We start from the raw sequence: 19,720 nt of genomic DNA, 5'->3' as shown, positions 1-19,720 counted from the left end.
CTTCTCCAGTTCCACAGCACAGTTAGGGACTTTGTGATGTCTCTTACTTTCCTCCTATCTTCTTCCATTCTCCTTTGCCTCTACAGCTCCCCCCGCCCCCGCCACTCCCCCCTCCGTGCCTTCCTCTCAGCTAAACACTCCCCAAGGAAGATCAAAGAACCATCCATCCTATAGCTGCAGCCCAGCGGAAAGAAAGCTCCAGCTCCCCCTTCTGGCGGGGCTGAATGTTGGGTTGAGGGACAGGAAGCTGGGCTGGGGCATCTTAGCTTCTGCACTTGGGGTGGGCTGGGGAATTAAGTGTTGTCTGAAGCAGCGTTGCACAGACTTTAGGGGAAAAAACGTGCACCAGTTCCCTTTGTGCTAGCTAATGTGATGCCCTTGAATTTGGGAGTGGGCCACACATTCCTGAAAGCCATTGTTTACCTTGGAGTTTTGGAGATTGGTTATAACTCTTAAGGGAACACCAGAGCTGACTTTGAGAGCGCTTCCCGGGTACTGGAGAGACTTGGAACTCACAGAGGGGAAAGTCGCCCTCCCGGGTGGGGGCTCCAGCAGAGGAGGGACGGCCGCTGGCCAATCAGAAGGAGAGGTCGCGCCGGGCTTTGCCTCCGAGGGGCTAGCTGTGGAAAGTTGGGAGGCTCAGTCGCTGGCCTGGAGCGTGGTGGCGGAGGCGGCACCGCAGGCTCGCAGCGTCCCCCAGGGCATGGACCCAGCGCTCTGCCGGCGCTCGGCTACTCTCAGCTCTCTGCACGCGGCCGCTTAGAGCCCAGGACCTACCCAGCCGGACAAAAGGCGCTGCATCCCTGCCCAGCCCAGCCCAGCTCCTGGAGGCAGCCGGGCTCCGGGTTGGTCTGCATCTCATTCTCCGCTCCAAACTTTTGAGTTAGTTCAGAGACTGCAAAAGCCTGATGAGGCACCAGAGAGGAAGCCAGTCCTCTGCCCGCTGTTGAGGAGTAAGCACAGTGGTTAGGAGCTCAGGGCAAAGAGAAAAGCAGCGAGCAAAACAAGAGAAGAAAAGAAAAAAAATGATTGCCCAGGAAGTGGTCCACACAGTATTCCTGGTGGCTCTTTTTCATTCTTCCCTAGCTGGAGATGGGACTCCGCAGTCTGAGAGCAGGGCTGAGGAGATTCCGGAGGGGGCGTCCACACTGGCCTTTGTGTTTGATGTGACTGGGTCCATGTATGATGATTTAGTTCAGGTTATTGAAGGGGCTTCCAAAATTTTGGAGACGTCTTTGAAAAGACCTAAGAGACCTCTTTACAACTTTGCTTTGGTGCCCTTCCATGATCCAGGTAAGGGGAATACTTACTCTCTGTATTTGTTGTGTTTGGTGATTCATAATTCCATTATTTCTTATGCTATGAATTTGTTATATTGTCAGAAAGTTTCAAAAGCATTAAAAAAATATGCAGCGGAATAGGTAGTAACAAAGAATTGCCTACTGGCATCTGGGGTTGCTCTCATGTCTCAGTTTAGCGAGGCTTAGCCATGGAGTGAGTAGTTGGCTTGTTTAGGGAGATTAAACAGTGGTGCCCTGACCTGGAAATGTAGTCCTCTGAAGATGAGAACCAGGACTTTGTAGCAGCAACAGCAGCAAGCTCAGAGTTAACCTGCTTGCATTTTCAAGCTAAAGACTTTCAATTGCTAAGGCAGCCACGGGACAGGAATGGGGTTTTCAGCAGCAGGGCACTGAGCGCAAGCAAGCAAGCACACACTCTCAAGATAACCTCACATGGGAGAGAATCAGACCTGCTGCAGGACACATGAGCAAGTCTGTAAATAGCAGCTAGGATTGGAACTGGAGGCATGAAAATGAAAGACAGAAGCCATTCATTCCATAACTGAATCTATTCACCGTGGCACCGGGTCATCATTAGTTAGATTCACAGATGTGTGTAAACAGTATGTTCATGTCTCAGGCGGTACAAATGCATGCAATTTGCTAGGTCTGTGCTCTTGAAAGGTAGTTGAAGAAAAATAGCTTTATGTTGTGCCCTGCAGCTGTGGCTTTCTGCTGCTGTACTGTAACATGATCCTATTTACTCTTTGCAGTTTCTTTTTCAAGTAGCACCTCTCTGCGGAGGCTCCTAGGAGCCCTCATTGTCATCATGGAGGGTAGCATTACAGGGGGAGCCCCGAGGCTTACTGTCTTGTGTCCACCTGAGTTTCATTAGGCAAGTAGCCGCTCAGTGGAAGAAATAAAACAGTGGTTTCTTAAGAGCCCTCCCCCACTGCTCTCCCACATTCCCCTTGCTTTTGAAATTCTCTCTTGGCATAACCTCTTTCACAATGAGAGCATGATGTTGAAGATCTCTGGTTTGTTGGGTTTTTTCCCCCTTCCTTGTGCATTTGCCAGGCATATTAAAATCCTAATTATTGCTGGCTATTAAATGTGGTGTATTTCAGCTATTTAAAAAGATGTCCTTGGGATATATTGAGAGGGAGCTAGAATTTTCTGGAATTTTAAAGTTCTTCAATGACAACAATAAGCAATCCTGGTCTTCTGCAGTATATGCATGCATTTCCACACTGATAGGACATGATATGCTTTTCCATTTGAATCAAGAGTTTGATGATCATTTGCCGTGTTTACTGTCTCATTAAGACACTTCAAATGTCATGATGTTTCAATTTATAAGATGTCACTTACGATGCAATCCAAGGCTTTTGTTATTTTGGAATAGGCTAAACATACTTCCTCAACAGGGATGAATCTGAAGTTGACTCAAATATAAAGTAAAAGTGGATTTTTGCTAATTTATAGCTCAATTTGCTTGCTTCAAAATTGATGAGATTATGTTACTGGAAAAATATAAAATATGTTTCATCTTATAAATGGATGCCGAATTACCATATTTTGGAATGATGTGGAAATATTTTATAACATTGTATAGTGTGTGTTGCCTCCCAACTGGTATCCAGTGAGAAAGTTTTTAACTCATTGTAGTTGATTTTACTGTAGTTTAGCAACCAGAATTCATAGTGGGGAAACTTGGAATGTTAATTGCCAGTGACTAATAAAGCTAGACCCCCTTTTTGAATTAAATTGGATGAGAAAATAATTAGTAGTTTAAACTTTAATAAAACTGTGTTTATAACTCAATGTACATACTGGTTCTATTTCCTTTATGATTAAAAATAGAGGATGAGAAACAGCTTATATTATCCAAGTATTTCAATTTAAACTATTTTTGCAGATAGGGAAATAGAGGTTAAAACATACAATTGACATTTAGGTTCAATTTCACTTTAATTGATTATTGCCATTGTGTGATTTTTTTCTGAGTTGCTCTTTGTGTGCGCCCATGTGCTCATTGAGCGGTTTTGTTTCCTTTCCAGCTGATGATCAGGATGTAATGGCAGGAAGGGCCTTGAATGGAGATTGATATCTTACTGACATTGGGGAAAAGTCAATTTCCCTTTTTGAAGCTCAGTTTCAAAATCAGAGCGAAGGAACTGGATTTGAGCAGGCCTACGGACATTTCTGATTGTGATATTTTGTGACTGTTCTACAAGTGGCTTTTTAAATAGTCTCTAATACACATTTATGGTTGAATAAATCAACTGATGTGGAAAGAAGTAACATCTAGCATTGAACTCAATTAATCATACTAATGACTTGAGGGCTTGCGCTGCTGGCACGTGTCCCTCCTGTGTCCCTAGATGGAATAATGAGTGACAGTCTCAGGCTTTTGCAGACCCACATTACAGTTCAGGGAAAGGTGTGTGGCTACAGGTGGTGGTTGTTTGAAAACATAGAGTCTAAGGAGGAAGAAGGTCGAATCCATGGGCAGTGTGGTGATAAAGCTCATCAGAAGATATTCAAGCAGGGAAAAGTGAGAAAGATCCAGCAGCACACAGGAAGGGGAAGCAGCTGCCCCGAGCCAGCCTCAATTATCCTAATGATAATTAACTAACTGTGTTGAAGAAGCCTTTGAACTCCCAAAGTCATGCTTCCTGTATTACTTTAAATTATTAATTTATTTTTGAGACATAGTCTTTTATGTAGCCCTGACTGGTCTGGAACTCATGATGTAGGCCAGGCTGGTCTTGAACTCATGGACTATCTTCCTGCTTCTGATTCTTGGTGCAGGGATTCCATGTATGCATCATGACATCTGGTTACTGCATTCATTTGTAATAGCTTTGTTGAGATATACTTCCTTCATCATACAGTGTACCGTTTTATCATGTATAATTATTATGCTTGTATATAGGTGACACCATCATCACAGTTGGTTTTAAAATAGTTTCCTGACCCCCAAAGAAGTTCTGTGCCATTTAGCTGTCAGTTTCCTATTCTTCTCCTAAGTACACCACTAGCCCATGTTTCTGCCTCTCTGAGATTTCCTGCTCTGGCTCATACACTGTAGAGATTATTTATAATTAGTCTTGTGTGACTGGATTCCTCAGGCCAACATAATTCTTTCAAGGTTCATTCATATTGAAGCATGTGCCAGTAATCAGTCATCATTTCTTTAATATGACCAAAGTATATTCTACCGCATACCACATTTCACTTATACACTAGTCTGTGATGGAGATCTAGATATTCCCTACCCTTTTACCAATGATTGTTCTGAATATCCACATACACATTTCTGTGTAGACATGTTTTCATTTCTTCTGCATGGATATTTAGAAGCGAAATCTCTGGGTCATGGTAACTATATATTTAATTGCTGAGGGTGGGCAAGCTACTGTTCAAAGCTGCTATAACACTTTATGTTCCCAATAGCATTATGTGTGAGATCCAGTTTCTCCATATCTTTATCTGCTGGTCATCAGTTATTAGACTATCTATATTATTTTTTCCTGTTTTTAATGCTACTCAAATCTCATTCCTGTCTTCCTCTGTACAACATGATGTACGGTTGTGTAGAGGTGAGCTGATGGTCTCTTTCGCCTGCACTCCCTTTATCACACAGCGTCTTATTCTCCCCTTTCTCTGGGAGAGAGGCAGTTTCCAGAGACAGAAGGAGTGAGAATGGATGCTGTGTTTTAATGAGTTGGACATCTTCTTCTCTGACAGTCACATTCCACTCTCTGCAACATATCATATTGGTCTGTGTTCCTTGCTCACCTGCTTACTGTGTTTCAGGCATTGCTTAATGCACTGAGGAGTCAAAAGAAAAGAAAACCCAAAGGAAGGCTCCTGCCATCATGGACCCTACATTCTCTGGAGGAAAGGGGAACACAGGCAATAAAGGGAATGGTCAAAACACACACACATACACACACGCACACGCGCGCACACACACAAGCATTTGATGCCTGTTATTGCTATGAAGGAAACAAAAGGCAGGAAAGGGGCCTGAGGATCTCAAGGTGGACTTGATGATTATTAGAGTTTTAAGAATGGTGGCTGGGGACTGTGCAGAAGAAGAGATTCTGTTTCAACAAAGGCTCAAAGGGGGGCGGGCAGTGAGCATATCTTCTATAGGTAGATAACAATTTAGCAAAGTGTCCTGGTGACAAGAGCATCTTGACACATTCAACAACAGTGAGACACCTGAGTGTCTGTGACATGGCAAGAGATAGAGGGGAATTGGCAAACATGGCCTGAAATACGATAAGATGTGTTCAGGAAAAGGGCTCATAGCTCCCTATGGCTGTGGTCCTCCTCCTCTTCCTCTTTCTCCTCCTCCTTTTCCTCCTCCTCTTTCTCCTCCTCCTTTTCTTCCTCCTCTTTCTCCTCCTCCTCCTCTTCCTCCTCCTCCTCTTCCTTCTCCTTCTCCTCCTCCCCTCCTCCTCATCCCCTCCTCCTTTTCCTCCTCCTCTCCTCCCCTCTTCCTCTTTCCTCTCCCTCTCCTTTTTCTTTTTAACTATGAATGACATGGAGAGCTACTTTGGAGTTTTAGTTATAATTTGTGTGTATGGGTGTTTTGTCTCCACGCATGTCTGTGTACCATGTGCATGCAGTACCTGCAGAGGGTAGAAGAGGGCATTGGATTCTCTGGAACTGGAGTTAGTGGTGATTATGAGCTGCCATGTGAGTGTTGGGTATCAAACCACGTCCTCTGGATGAGCAGCCACTGTTGATAACCACAGAGCCATCTTTCTACTCTCACCTATAGAGTTCTAAGTGGCTCAATGACACAATTTGACATATATGTCTGCTGGACCATACATCTGGTGATAGGTAGTGGGAAGCTGATAAAGGGTAGGGTGGGCCCACCAGAAGACTGTGAATTCCTCAGGTGGAGTTGATAGTTATGGATGTTGGTTCATATTTGGAGTTTGTGTATATTTTGAGTAGAAAACCAAGAAGACTTGATGGTGCACTGAATGTGAGGTACAAGGGGAAAAACAAGATAGCATGAGTCCTGAGACTTGACTTGAGGTAATAAGAGCATGGCAGGGTTATATGCTGAGGTGGAGAATGATGAAGGGAGATAGAAAGGGCGGGAGGATGAGGCGTCATATATAATAAACCTGAGACACCTTTCGATTGATAAGTGGAGATGGAGGAAGGCAGTCCTGTGTATGACCGAAGAGTTCACGGGAGGCAGAATGAGAGATGTTAATTTAAGATGCAAAGTGATACATGAAGATGCTGTTTCAGGCTGTCAGACTTGATAAAACTACTAAGGGACTGACTGTTCTTGGGGAAGAGAGAGGTCCTAGGACTCAGCCTGGAGATGGAGGGATGCTTACTTAGAGGGGTGATGTAATGAAGCATCGGAGAGAAACCGGAATCAAAGGGGCAGGAGAAGCTCTCTCTTAAGGAAGGAGGCTGGGCAGATGAATTGAAGAGCCTGGACAGAGAGAATATAAGAGGATGGAGAAGAGAGATGGAAAATCTTTGTAACTAGTTCTGTGTGCAGCTACCGGGGTCGTTGCCCTACTCCTGGGCTGAATTTGAATCTAGTTGATATACATTATTCAGTTGGTTTATTTTCAAAATGCAAATGTCATGCAGAAGAATGAGCATCCATTTTGGAATAGAAAACGTATGTGTTTTTTTCTTATTCTTGTCATGTAAGCAAATTGTTCGATGATCTTGACTGATCCCTGTTTTGCTATCTATGAAATTAATGTATTGTCATTATCAGACAATGGTATAGGCAAGGGACTTTAAAGAGATTGGAAAAAGAAAGGATCTGGTTTATAAGCAGAAATACCAGCACTGTATATCTCTTCTATTTAAGAGTTTATTATTTTATTTTAATAAAACCCAATAAACCCTCATTGACTTTGTACAGTTTGGTCAGACCTGTGTGGTGCTAAGAAAATACATCAAGGATTTTATAATATAAAGATTCTTAGAATTTTTTCTTACCCACAGCAGAATGACTTTAAGTCATAAGGAATAGGAAGATTCTTAGAAGGAAAAATAACATATATTCAGACTTTGAAAATGTAGCTGTTCTTATATGAGCTGAATCTCAAGTTGAATTATTTCCAGTTCGGTAAGTATAGGAAACAAGACGCTGCCAGCCCCCCTGTGTCCCAGTGCATTGTGCAGGAACGAGAATTTCCATGAAGGGCTGTGTGTGTGTGTGTGTGTGTGTGTGTGTGTGTCAAGTGAATGCTACTTCATAAGATACTTTTGAGGCTAAGTAGAAATGCTTTGCTATGCTTAATAAAAAGTCCCTGAAGATGACAGAAGAGACTGGGACTGGAGAGATGCCTCAGTGGTTAAGAGATCTTCCTGCTGTCACAGAGGGCCTGGGTTCAGTGTCCAGCAACCTTGTCAGGTAACTTACAACTGACCCTAATGCCAGCTCCAAGGAATCTGAAACTATCTCCAGGTCTCTCTGGGTATCAGCATTAATGGAGGCGAATGCTTATAGATGTAGTTAAAATTTAAAACAACATGGAGGATGTTAGAGACTGGATTTTGATAAATATAGTTTTTAAGATTTATTAAGAACGTTTGCTCAGGCTCTGTGGTAAAACTGTTTGTTTTTTGCTTAAACTGAGGAAAAAAATCTTTTACTTGGTTGCTAATAAGACGATTTGCTTCTATCAAGCATAATTTTGGGTCCTTCTTCCTTAAGCATTTCATTCATCTTCTAGCCCAGCTGTCTTCACCCTGGCATCATTATCACGGTTAAGTAAAGCAGATGTGTTAGAAGGACTGCAGAGGGCCGACAAGATGGCTCAGGAAGTGAAGGCACTTGCTGCTAAGCCAGACTTGCATTCGATCCCTAGGTCCTCCATGGTGGCAGGAGACAGGCAACTCCTGAGTTTTCCCTTGATCTCCACACATATTCCATGTCCCACCGCTAGGAAGTAAGTCAACAGATGTACTTTTAAAATACCCAATTTTAAGAATAAAATGTACTCTAGAATGGGTGGCTCAAAGTCACATGTGTCTGTAAAAAATTGAAGAAGAAAATGAAGGTACAGGGGAAGCTGTACAGTGTTTATATGAGAGGTGAGGACTTGCTTCTCTCAGAAGGGAGGTCTGCTTCATTACAAGTTAACACACAGGCAAAAGACAGTTCAAACCAGTTTAACATAGCTCTATTCTGATACAATGAACGTTCAAGGCACATGAGTTCTTTGTTATGTCATTTCTCTGTCTCCACACATCTGCAACAAGGGAATATAGATGCGCCATTAGAAGCTTTTATATTTATTCACTTAACAAATATGTCTGTTACTGTTTATTAGTATCAAGGATCGTGCCAGGTGTGTGATTCAAAGACAGTGAGACAAACTTCAGAAGAGGCCAACGGTCTATGAGGAGGGGTACAGGTTTACCCAGGTATATGCTGTATATTCTGTAGTGGAAAAAAACTCACAAAGTTCTCCACTCTCATGAATTCAAGCAGGGTTGGCTAGCAAAGATTTTCTGGGAGAAGTGTCATCTGGGCTGAAATCTGAGGAAAGTTCATGAATAAAAGCTGCTTAATCAAAATGTATTAGAGGTTTTGCATTTCCCGATGAAAGCCCTTGGGAGCTGGAAGGGTTGCAAGGATTATCGTGGCACCTCTGCGGTTTTCAATTTAGAACTTTATCTCTTGGCACTGTGGAGTAAGGGAGTCATCAGAGCTGGGGGATGAGAGATGAGGCCATCTCTGCAACTCAGGGGAGGAAATCCTGGGGGCACTGGGAGGAGACCTGGGCACTGGAGAAAGGACACATGCATATGTTAAGGAAGGCCAATTGACTTGACTTTGTCTTACCAATACAGGGAAAATAAATATAACAACCTACTGAAATTAGCATGCAGTATGAGAGAAGAGATATGATGCAATGCTTTCTCTAAGAGACAGTGTCATTCCCAGGGTAGTAAGTCTTGATAGCAAGCTATGCAGAGATTAACTTGTCTGAAACGAACAACAACCAGAAGTTCATGGGCCAGCAGTGAAAAATAATCACAGAAACATATTTGAGCAGTGTCCAACCAAGTTCTAACTAGGACTCAATGTGTTAAATTTATTTTGCATTTGAACAACCAGGATTCCACTGTGGTGATGGACTATTTCTTCTTATAAATATGAAATGATGTCATTACACATTAGCACTATACAATTAACTGTCCTCGTTCTGGATGCACCCACTCCAAACAGCTTTCTGATAGTGTAACCCCATGTCATTCTTTATAGGGAGAGAAAGCTGAGGTCAGATGGACACATATATCAAGTTCATTAGACAGTCATATTCCCCATCAGTAACTCATATTTTGGCATTCCAGTTGTATACATCAGCCTCCCTTGTTTAAAATACTGTGACAGTGTCATGCTCAAGTTTCTGAGTTTTTAAGTCTGAGAGCCAGATACTCGTCAGTGATGGCGAATTTATCACAGTCCATGTTTCCCTTGTGGGTCTGTTTGGGTGGCCTGTCTGTCTTCAGGTATCACTCCCAGCATTTCTAGCTGTCAGTGTTAGCTGAAACGTGCCAAGTAGCTGTTCTATCCACTTGAAACTTACACGGATGACAGTTGAAACCATCGGAACAAGTGAGATCATCCAAGGCGAGTGTAGACTCAGAAGAGAAACCGGATAGAACTGTGGAGTATGCAGACATTCAGGGGATGGAAGAAGCGAATAGAGGACTCTGAGGACTCTGAAAGGAGAGTCCATGGGAAACAGCAAGAACAAAGGGTATAGGTTTTAAGCAGGCTGTCAGCTCTATCATTTATAAGATTAATGAAGGCCAAGGTCAAATAGTAGTAAGAAAAGTCTCATTGGACTTGTGGAGCCATAAGCCTGAGTGGTAACTAAGAGAATGAATCTAGTGAATCCAAGGTGCTCCCTTTATGAGACATGAGACAGTTGGTAGAGGAGGCTTTGGATTTTGATCCCTATCTTGGAAGCCCAGCTCGTCCAATGGCTTGCTCCATTACCATCTTTGTGTTTAATATGATGTAACTTACAAGATTTATGTGTGGGCCAATTATAATGGCTGTCCAAAGTTTCTTGCACAGAGTAAATTCTCAACAGACACTAGGTGTTGGGTCTTAGGGTTGTGTAAGGACGCTCTAATTTCAGAAGGTAAGAAGGAAAGAACATCTAAGTCCTGTTTGAAAGTAATCCACCCAGTTGAAGAATATTGCAAGTGACACCAGAGAGACTAGATAGCCTAGGGAAGGGGGACTTAGAGAAAGTGAGAAGAGTTAGGTCGAAAAGAGGAATTGGCTCTTGGCAGGTAAAGACCTTTGGCTCCGTACAAAAAGAGAGCAGCGGGGCAAGGACGGGCAGAGTTACAGACAAGCAGTACCCAAGGGTCCAGGATGTGGCAGCCTGTCATGGAATCCTTCCTGTACACGCGTGTGTAAAATGGCAGCTCTTTATTTCTTATAAATAAGCACATAGATAGCTAAGGCTTATATGATCTCACACAATATGCCAGCTTTTTTTTTTTTTTTTGAAAAGAAGTAGATTTTCATAAGTTCCTGGTTTATTTGTTTTCATCTTGTTTAGAGAAATGTGTGGAAATCGAGATGTGCCCTGGAAGGCAGAGCAAAATATTTTCTAGAGAGATTGTAGCAAAATATCACTTGAATGGATGACTTGAAAAACTGTAAATTTACTATCATGAGTCTGGAGGCTGGAAGTCCAAAATTCCAAATCTAAGGTGTTAGTGGAGTTGTTTTCCTCTGAAGGCTGTGGGGGAGAATCTGTGCCATGTTTTCTTCCTAACTTGCTGTGGCATCTGGCAATCTTGGAGTCCTTGGCTTGTCATTGCATTAGCCAGACCTCTGCCTTCATGTATGTTCTATCTGTGTGCTGTGTTAAAACGCACACCTCCCAATTCCTGCTTTTGTTTTTTCTTTTCATTTTTTGGAGAGAGGACATTAATCATACTGGATTAGTGGCCCACCATATTCATGTTTGAACTCATTTTAACCATTTATATCTGCAATGATCCTATTTCCAAATATGGTCAAATTCTGAAGTGCCAAGGGGTAGAATTTCAACATATGCGTTTTTGGAGGACACTTCTACCTATAGCAGATTATCTGTCTCTTAACTTTAAAACTCTAAAACTCTTGAGTGCTTTTTCTATGGACACTTGGTTTGTTCTTTAAATTTCTTAAACAAATGTTTGTGTCACAAGTTACTTGGACTCTAGTCTGGGATCCCTTTTTGGATTTGAGCAGAGTCCTGACTGGTAGCTGTGGAAAGAAACAGTAGTCACAAGCTTGAAATGTCTTTCATTAAGAAACCTGTGATTCCAGGGCCCCTAATGAAGGAGCTAGAGAAAATACCCAAGGAGCTAAAGGGGTCTGCAACCGTATAGGAGGAACAACAATATGACCTAACCAGTAACCCCCAGAACTGTGCTTCTAGTTGCATATGTAGCAGAGGATGGCCTAGTCGGCCATCAGTGGGAGGAGAGGCCCTTGGTCTTGTGAAGATCATATGCCCCAGTACAGGGGAATGCCAGAGCCAGGAAGTGGGAGTGGGTGGGTTGGGGAGCAGGGCGGGGGCGGGGGGAGGGTATAGGGAACTTTGGGGATAGCATTTGAAATGTAAATGAAGAAAATATCTAATAAAAATATGAAAAAAAAGAAACCTGTGATTTTTTTTTTTTTTTACTTGTAAAGCATGGCTTTTAATAAACAGTCTTCTTTTAAAAATGATTTTGAGCTATTCACCTTAACTTCAAAATGGTGAAAGTTGTATAGGGGCTAGGCATTCTGGGTGTGTAGGCCCCAGAATATTTTGAGTTTGTGTAAGCCCTGCTCCCTTTCTTGGGAACTTCAAACAGACTAATTAGGACTCCCCCCCCCCCATTAGTACCACATTGCCCAGAGAACTTTCTTTTAACACTGTTTTACAACAGGAGGGAGGATTCCTTGATGTTTCAAGGCCACTGAAAATGCTTCAGGGAGGCCCACAGCTGCTCATGCCATCCTCTGCATGGAGAGGCTGGGTAGGTGAGCCTTTATGTGATCGGGTAGTCACAGATACGGAGCTGCTGCTTACTCATCACTTCCGTTATCAAGTGGATGGTCAACAAGACATACATCACTAAGCATGAGGAGCAAGCAACATTGTAAGTGAAAAGGTCTTCTGTGTGGGGAAGAACCCTTGAGATTCAAAGTAGGATCTGCTTTGCCTTTTGTTTCGTTGGTTATTTCTGGTTCAAAGCCTTTGCTGGAGCACACAGGAAACTTTGCTTCCATTGTTCTCTGGTCCCGAGAGGCTCCCTCCTGCTCCTCTCAGATGAGGATCCTCCTTGCTGCCTTGATCAGGTCTCTACTTTTTCTCCCTGAAGTTTTCTTCCTAGCCACACCCAAAAGGAATGTCTCACAGTCTCCTCTTCTTAAAGAATTCCTGCAATTTTATGTCTCCTAAGGACTCATCCTGGAATATTAGAAAAGTATATCTCTGTTTTCAATGTATTTATTTTTTATTTCCTGGGCATTGATGTTTTGTGTGCATGTATATCTGCATGTGGGTGTCAGGTCTGGAGTTACAGATAGCTGTGAGCTGCCATGTGGGTGCTGGGAATTGAACCTGGGTCCTCTGAAAGAGCAGTCAGTGCTTGTAATCTCTGAGCCACTTCTCCAGCACTGAAAAGTATATTTCTTAATGTTGAGATACCTCTTTGTATTTATTATGTCTGCTATGACCTTGCTAACTTTACTTCGCTTCATATCTTACATGATATAAGAGAAATTAAGAGTGGATCTGCTTATCTTGATAAATAGGTTTAGTAAGTTAGAATAACCTAAGTTTGGAGTGAATGGATCCTAATGTCAGGTAGGATAACATTGATCAGTCATTAATATAATCTTATGTGCATTATGAGTTAGTGATTCACTCATTTCTCAAAACCTTAGTCTGCTAACATGAAAAAGACAACAATTATATTTTCCTCATAGAATTATCTTAAGATTAGAAGAAATACATACAGAATTCTTCAGTGAAGAGTAAGGACCTAACAGTGTGCTCGCAAGGGAATGTTTGATAAGATGGAAGCCCCTGTGACCAGGCTTATTAACTAACTGCACAGTCATACGTCTCCTAGGGTCTCAGCTTCCTGTACAAAGCATGCATTCATCAGTGCTGTGGTGATGCAGTTGGGTCTGGGAGAACACACTCTCTATTTGTAGCATTTGCCAATTTCTATTGTTTTAGTAGTCCCGCATGGTCATTTCAGACCAGTTGGATGCCAATGGATGTGGAGTTGGGAATAGATATATCTAAGCATCTCGCACACACAACTTTTCAAATTCTTCCAGAAGTGAGGATGCATATCAGCCATGCCTATGGCCGTGAAATAATTTAGCGTCATAGACACCCTCCAAATGTTAGCCTGAATTTCCTTAGAAAGTGAATTCTGTGGGCAGAATTGGTGGAGAGTACAACTAGACCCATGATGGCGAAGGCACATGAATGTTTTCTTTTCCATGACAGTTTTGGGAAATCTGAACAGCAAACACCCAGAGAGGCTGGCCATCCCCCAAGACAGGACTAAAACAGAAATGAGAAAGGAGGAAGGTACTGGGTGCCTAAACCTGCATAGCACCCAGTAGGTAGCTCACAATTATCGATGCCTCCTTTCCATCCCAAATGCATTTATGTTTTGTCCAGTGTTCCCATCTCAGTACAGGCATCCGAGTTTTCTTAGTTATCTTGGGCAATGGCCTCGGAGTCACCTGAGACTTTTCTTTCTTCGCACCCCACATATAATCCCTCCACAGAATCTTTTGGCTTAACTCACAAGATAACTTGGCTACCATTCATGCCTTTTGATGTTCTGTAGCCTGAGACACTTTTACTAGTCTCCCTGGCATTCTCTCTGGAGCTGCCAGAAGAAGGCTTTAGAAACGAAGGGCAGATCTCCAGCTCCTCTTTCTGACGTCCTCTTCATTTCACCTCTAGCAGATTGCTTCATGATTGTTTCTGACTCGAGAGGGCCAGCTCCTCCTCCAGGGCTGCTTCTCTTGCTCTTCTCTTCCTCCACACATGCTCCTGTGACATCCATCCTTATTTCCTGTGGCTCATGCCTCAGAGACGCTTTCTCTGGCCACCTAGTCCAACAGTGTCCCCTGTCTTGTTAACCTGCTTGGCACTAGAGACTGAGTATATCCATTTATTTACATTCTACTCCTTCCACTACGTGGAGGCAAATATTAGTTTGTTATGACTTTATTTCCCAGGGCACTCAATAAAGATTTAATGAAAAATATTTTCTACATGTATTAGCTGCATTTTCCACTTCTTTGCTCAAATGACTGACAAAAAGCAGCATCAAGGAGGACAGACTTATTTTGGCTCATGGTTAGGGTTTGGGAACGCACATGGTGGGCTCATCGTGGCTGTAACAGCAGGTGTGGAAGGCTGCTTGCTCATATTGTGATGGACCAAGAAACAGAGATGCAACAGGAAGCAGGACCAAGCTATAACTCAAGACCTATCCCTCAGAGATTCAATTCCCCCAGTTTGGCTCCATCCCCGCAAGGTCCCACAACCTCCTAAAACAGTACAACCAGATCACGACCAAGGATTTACTCAAGTCTATGATTTCTAATCAAATCACAATGTTGTGATGTATCGGAAATGAGTGCTGTCAACTGAACTCCTGTCTTCTGCAAGAGCAGGAAGTGCTCTTGACGACTGAGCCATCTCTATTGTCTTTAGTAGATTTTTAAAATTAGGAGTAGCATATAAGTAGTGACACAGATGGCATCAGTGTCAACTTGACACACTTGGGAAGAGGGACCTCAACTGAGGGACTGCCTTCATTAGAATTGGACTGTGGGTATGTCTGGGGTGGGCATTTTCTTAATTGCTAATTGATAAAGGAAGTGCCAACCCACTGTGGGTAGTGCCATCCTTGATCAGGTGGTCTTAGATTGTATAAGAAAGGTAACTGAGCAAACCAGGGGGGCTGCATCAGTAGGCAGCCTTTCCTCATGGCCTCTGTGTCACTTTCTGCTCTAGGTTCCTGCCCACACTTCCCTCAGCGGTAGGCTGTGACCTGAGCAGATGAGCCAAATAAAGTTTCTTCATCCAACTGTTTTAGTGAAACAGAACTAAAACCTAGGGCAAGTAGGAAAGCATTTGGCCTATATTTGGTAATTTTTGAATAGTACTTTAATTCTTTTAAAAAAATCTTACAAATATTTCAATACTTTGCTGAATATGGAGTCATTGACCTTTTAAAAACAGCTTTTCTCCAGTAAATTACATACAACAAAAATAAAGTTTACGAATTTTAAGTGACTGCTTTGATGACTTTGACAAGTCTGCGGAACCATAAAGTAGACAACGTTTTTGTCAGGCCCAAAGCCTTCCAACAGCTTCTCACACAGTTAATCCTTCCTGTGAGGCCTCTGACTCCTTCCCCCAAGTTTCTTTTACTTGGGATGACGAGTTTTAGATTCAGATTCATTTTTTTTGCATGCATTAGTTGTTCCTTTTTATTTCTGAGTAGAATTCAATGGGCACATTTTCTTATTTACTGCTGTTAGTGGACATTGGATTATTTCCTATTGCAGTTGTGCTTGGAATTACCAGGAGCCATCACCGGTAAGCACTGCAAGGACTGTTCTTTACCCCTGAGCTGCATGGTAAAGAATGTTTCACTGTCTTAACAAGCCAGAGTACCATGTCCTAGAGTGGTTGTACCATTTAATATTCCCATCAATAGTTTTCTGGTATTTTAGTTGCTTTATATTTCACCAAGACTTGATATTTTTAGTCTTTTTATTTGTGACCAGTCTACAGGGTACTCATGTTGGTGACCAGTTTGCTGTAGAATTCTGCACTTCGCATATTCCTTATCTTTTAACATCTCTTGCTGTCTCCCCTCAGGCTATTATTAACGTCCCTTTAAAGATAAGCTGTATTTTTTTCGGTAGTTGTTTGTTTCTTTGTTCTCCTGTTTTTGTGGCTTCTTTGTGTGTAGACATGGACTTGTGTTTTGTTTCCTGCTCTGTCATCCTGAACTGAAGATTAAAATTCTTATTAAATTTTTGTATTATGTAAATTTTCAACAGACTTTACATCCGCACAATCAAATGCCTAACATGATGCTTTGTGAATTTCAAATATATTTGAGCCATGTATTTAGGTCATTTAGTTATTTTTTGTGATGACTTCAGAATAATTGGTTTGTGTGCATATTTATGTTTTTACTCTGTCTGGGAGTCAACAGGCAGTTCAGTGTTTTTATTTTTTTCCCTCATGATTTCTTGAACAAAAATTTCTTTTAGAGCATAATATTTGGAAATGTACTCATTATTTATCATGCTTAATTATGCAGGATAATCCACAATGAACTGTGGTTTTCAGCAGCTTGTCAGTGTCCTTGATGAACTGTTTGCCATTTCAAAGGCAGCAACTTCAGTAAGACATACATTTATTTGGTTTAGTTTCCAACCTGTTTAGAAAAGAAAACATTTTAAATGCTTGTTTCCTACTAATAAACATTTAATTTTGGGATATTTTTAATCCAGCTACACACTTTTGAATTTGTTAAAAACATTCTTGTCTAGTGTACACACACGTGTAAGAACCTGGGGTCTTACATGCAGGTACCTGCACTGGATCCCCACGGGCAGTTGTGAGCCTGGCAAGTTAGTTACTGGGAATGGAACCCAGGAACTCTGAAAGAGCAGCAAGTGCTCTTAACTGCCATCTCTTCAGCCTGATGAGTTTTCGGTTTCAATGACCATTGTTCTTTATTTTCAGGGTTCTTTCTCTTTCCAGAGCTTTCTGACTTGTTTTTTTATTACACGTTAGTCAATATTACAGTCTATTTCATATTGCTCTGCTGTTTTTGCTGATGGGTGCTGACTCTCCCAGCTGTTGGGTCTGCTAGCTGTCTCTCACTGTGAGCTGTTCCCTTGTCTAGTTGTTAAGCGTTGACTCTGAATGAAATCTTATCAAGGAGTTAGATGGCTCACGGGATCCTCATATCTGTAATATAGCTTACAGAGGGGATTGCGGCCCCTTTTGAAAGCATTTTAGGATTACTTTGTGGGCTAATTGTTTTGGATTGTGACTCATGTAACACACAAGACTGAAATTTTGCTTAGGAGATTTTGTTTTCCTTTAAAGCCTTGGGCAGATGCCAAGCTTTCTTGCCAATTTTCTGGGCTAGCAGGAGGAATTTCTGCTGAGCCTTGTTTTACTGATAAGGTTTAGTTTAAAAAGGATACTCTAGAGTATCTGACCCCACGAGGCTGTGACCATAAAAACTGTACCCATGTGGATGTTAAAAATCTTAGTAGCCAAGTCTTGTATCAGGTTTTTGTGCTGCCATGGTAACAACTGGTGTTTATTTCTGGCTTGAGTTCCCTTATTATTTCTGGCATCTGGGAGATTTCCCTTTATTCTTACCATCAAACTTGGCTATTGATTAAAAAGAAAAAATTTATATTTTGTCTAGTGTTTCTGTTTTGTGGAAGGAAGATCTTTCATGTCCTGTAGTCTGTCATAATACTAAAGGTCATGCCTTGGAGCTCTGCACACTTCCTTGCCTCTGTATTAGCTTCCTATGCCCCAATTTCTCCTATTAAAAGAAAGACCTTTGTTGTAAAATATCTTCCTGCAAAGAAATCCCCAGGCCCAGATGATGTCTCAGGAAAACACTATCAAGGAGAAATAGCCATGGTTTTACAGAGGTATTTCTTGGCAATGGAAAAAAAAGGGAATGGTTTTCATGATGCTAACATAGCTCTAGTGTCAGCTGTGTGATAAAGGAGACTATGGGAAAGAAAAAGCCCTTAATAAAGCTGCTTGAGAAAATCCTCAAGTGAATTATAACAGGCCAGTCCAATGGTATGCAAAATGGAGCTTATGCAATGTTTTAACTTAAGAACCAAAAGATCACTTAACACTGGAAAATAAATAATTATAACATTAGTGAATTATAGGAGAAAAATTACATCTATCTATCTATCTATCTATCTATCTATCTATCTATCTATCTATAGTATTTGGTGTAATTATACATGCTGATTGGCAAACAAAGCTCCAGCAAAATTAGGAATGCACAGAGCTGCTTTACCCTGAAAAGTACCTTCAAAAACTCAAGTTAATCACAATATTAATTTTTAATTATTTGCCAATTGCAGTGATGGTAAAAAGTGGTCTGAGCAGTATGTAAGTACATTTAAGTGATGTTTCAGTTTTCATCTCTAATATTATTTGTGCTTCTTTCTTCTCATGAACATCTTAGGTTGTTTTTTTTTTTTTTTAGTTTTAGAAAAACTTTATAAAGTTTCTTTAATCATCTGAATATCTAAATATATTTGCTTTCTATTCCAATTTTCCCCCTATATTTTATTATTTCTCAGCTTCTGCAATCCTTGTTTTTTTTTCTGTCATTTCTTTTTAATTTATAAAATTCAATACTCTTATTTCTCATGTATAATGCATATATTTAGAAGTTTTAGCTTGAACAGTTATTTTCATGAACCATTTTAGTTGTAAGTCAATGACTTTGAAATCCCTTATTTGTGTTATCATTTAATTTTAAATGGTTCATAGTTTATGTTGTACCTCTAATGAGATACTCTTTTTTAAATTTAAATTTATTTGTAATTCACTTTTTACAGTCCATATTCCATTCCCTGCCCCTCCCCACCCACCCTCCGACTACTCCACATTCCACAACTCCTCCCCACCCCACCTCATCTCCATGTGATGCCTCAACCCCCCATCTCACCTTAAGAACATATTTATTAACTATGAGGAGACCATGTTGCACTTTAGAAGAGCCATTGTCAAAATGGAGAATGATAACATGCCTTGGTTAAAATATGGAACAAAAGGAACTTTTGTACAGTTTGTGGGCAAAAATATAAGCATAGCTATTATGAAAACTATGTTCCTCAAAATACAAAACCAGAATTACCATGCGACCTAGCAATTTTCTAGGTTATTTGTCCTGAGGATTTGAAACCAGCACGTTCAAAAGACAGTTGCATTTCTATGATTTATTGCAGTGTTTCTAATAGTTTATTTACAATAGCAGTGTTTTTTATATTGTATTATAAATAGCTAATATCTAATATATTATAATCACATATATGTATCATGATTATAAATAGCTTATTTATAATATATGTATTCTTTACAAGAGTTAATTTTAGTAAGTGAAATAAGCCATGCACAGAAAAAGAAATACTGCATGTTTTCACTTACATGTAGAATCTTTAAAAAGTGAATCTGTAGATGCAAAGAGTAGGAACTAATTAACAGAGGCTGGAGGGAGTGGGAAGACTCAAATGCTACAGGATTTCCATTAGACAAAAAAATATTATTAAAAGAATATTTTCAGTGTTTAACAAACAGGCC

General features: G+C 41.1%; 1 protein-coding gene across 2 annotated transcripts in view; it reads left to right on the top strand.

Moving 5' to 3' along the window:
- The first annotated feature begins 628 nt into the window (after positions 1-628).
- Hmcn1 (hemicentin 1) overlaps positions 629-19,720 on the top strand; it is a 427,483-nt gene continuing 408,391 nt past the window's right edge. For both annotated transcript variants that reach the window (XM_029475879.1, XM_021160385.2), the window contains exon 1: positions 629-1,293. In XM_029475879.1, the coding sequence (XP_029331739.1) occupies positions 1,026-1,293 (268 nt within the window). In that variant the 5' untranslated portion in view covers positions 629-1,025. The remainder of the gene's footprint in view (positions 1,294-19,720) is intronic.

The sequence above is a fragment of the Mus caroli genome, chromosome 1, assembly GCF_900094665.2.
Source record: "Mus caroli chromosome 1, CAROLI_EIJ_v1.1, whole genome shotgun sequence".
Lineage (NCBI taxonomy): Eukaryota > Metazoa > Chordata > Mammalia > Rodentia > Muridae > Mus > Mus caroli.
This window is presented reverse-complemented; position numbering and strand designations above follow the sequence as displayed.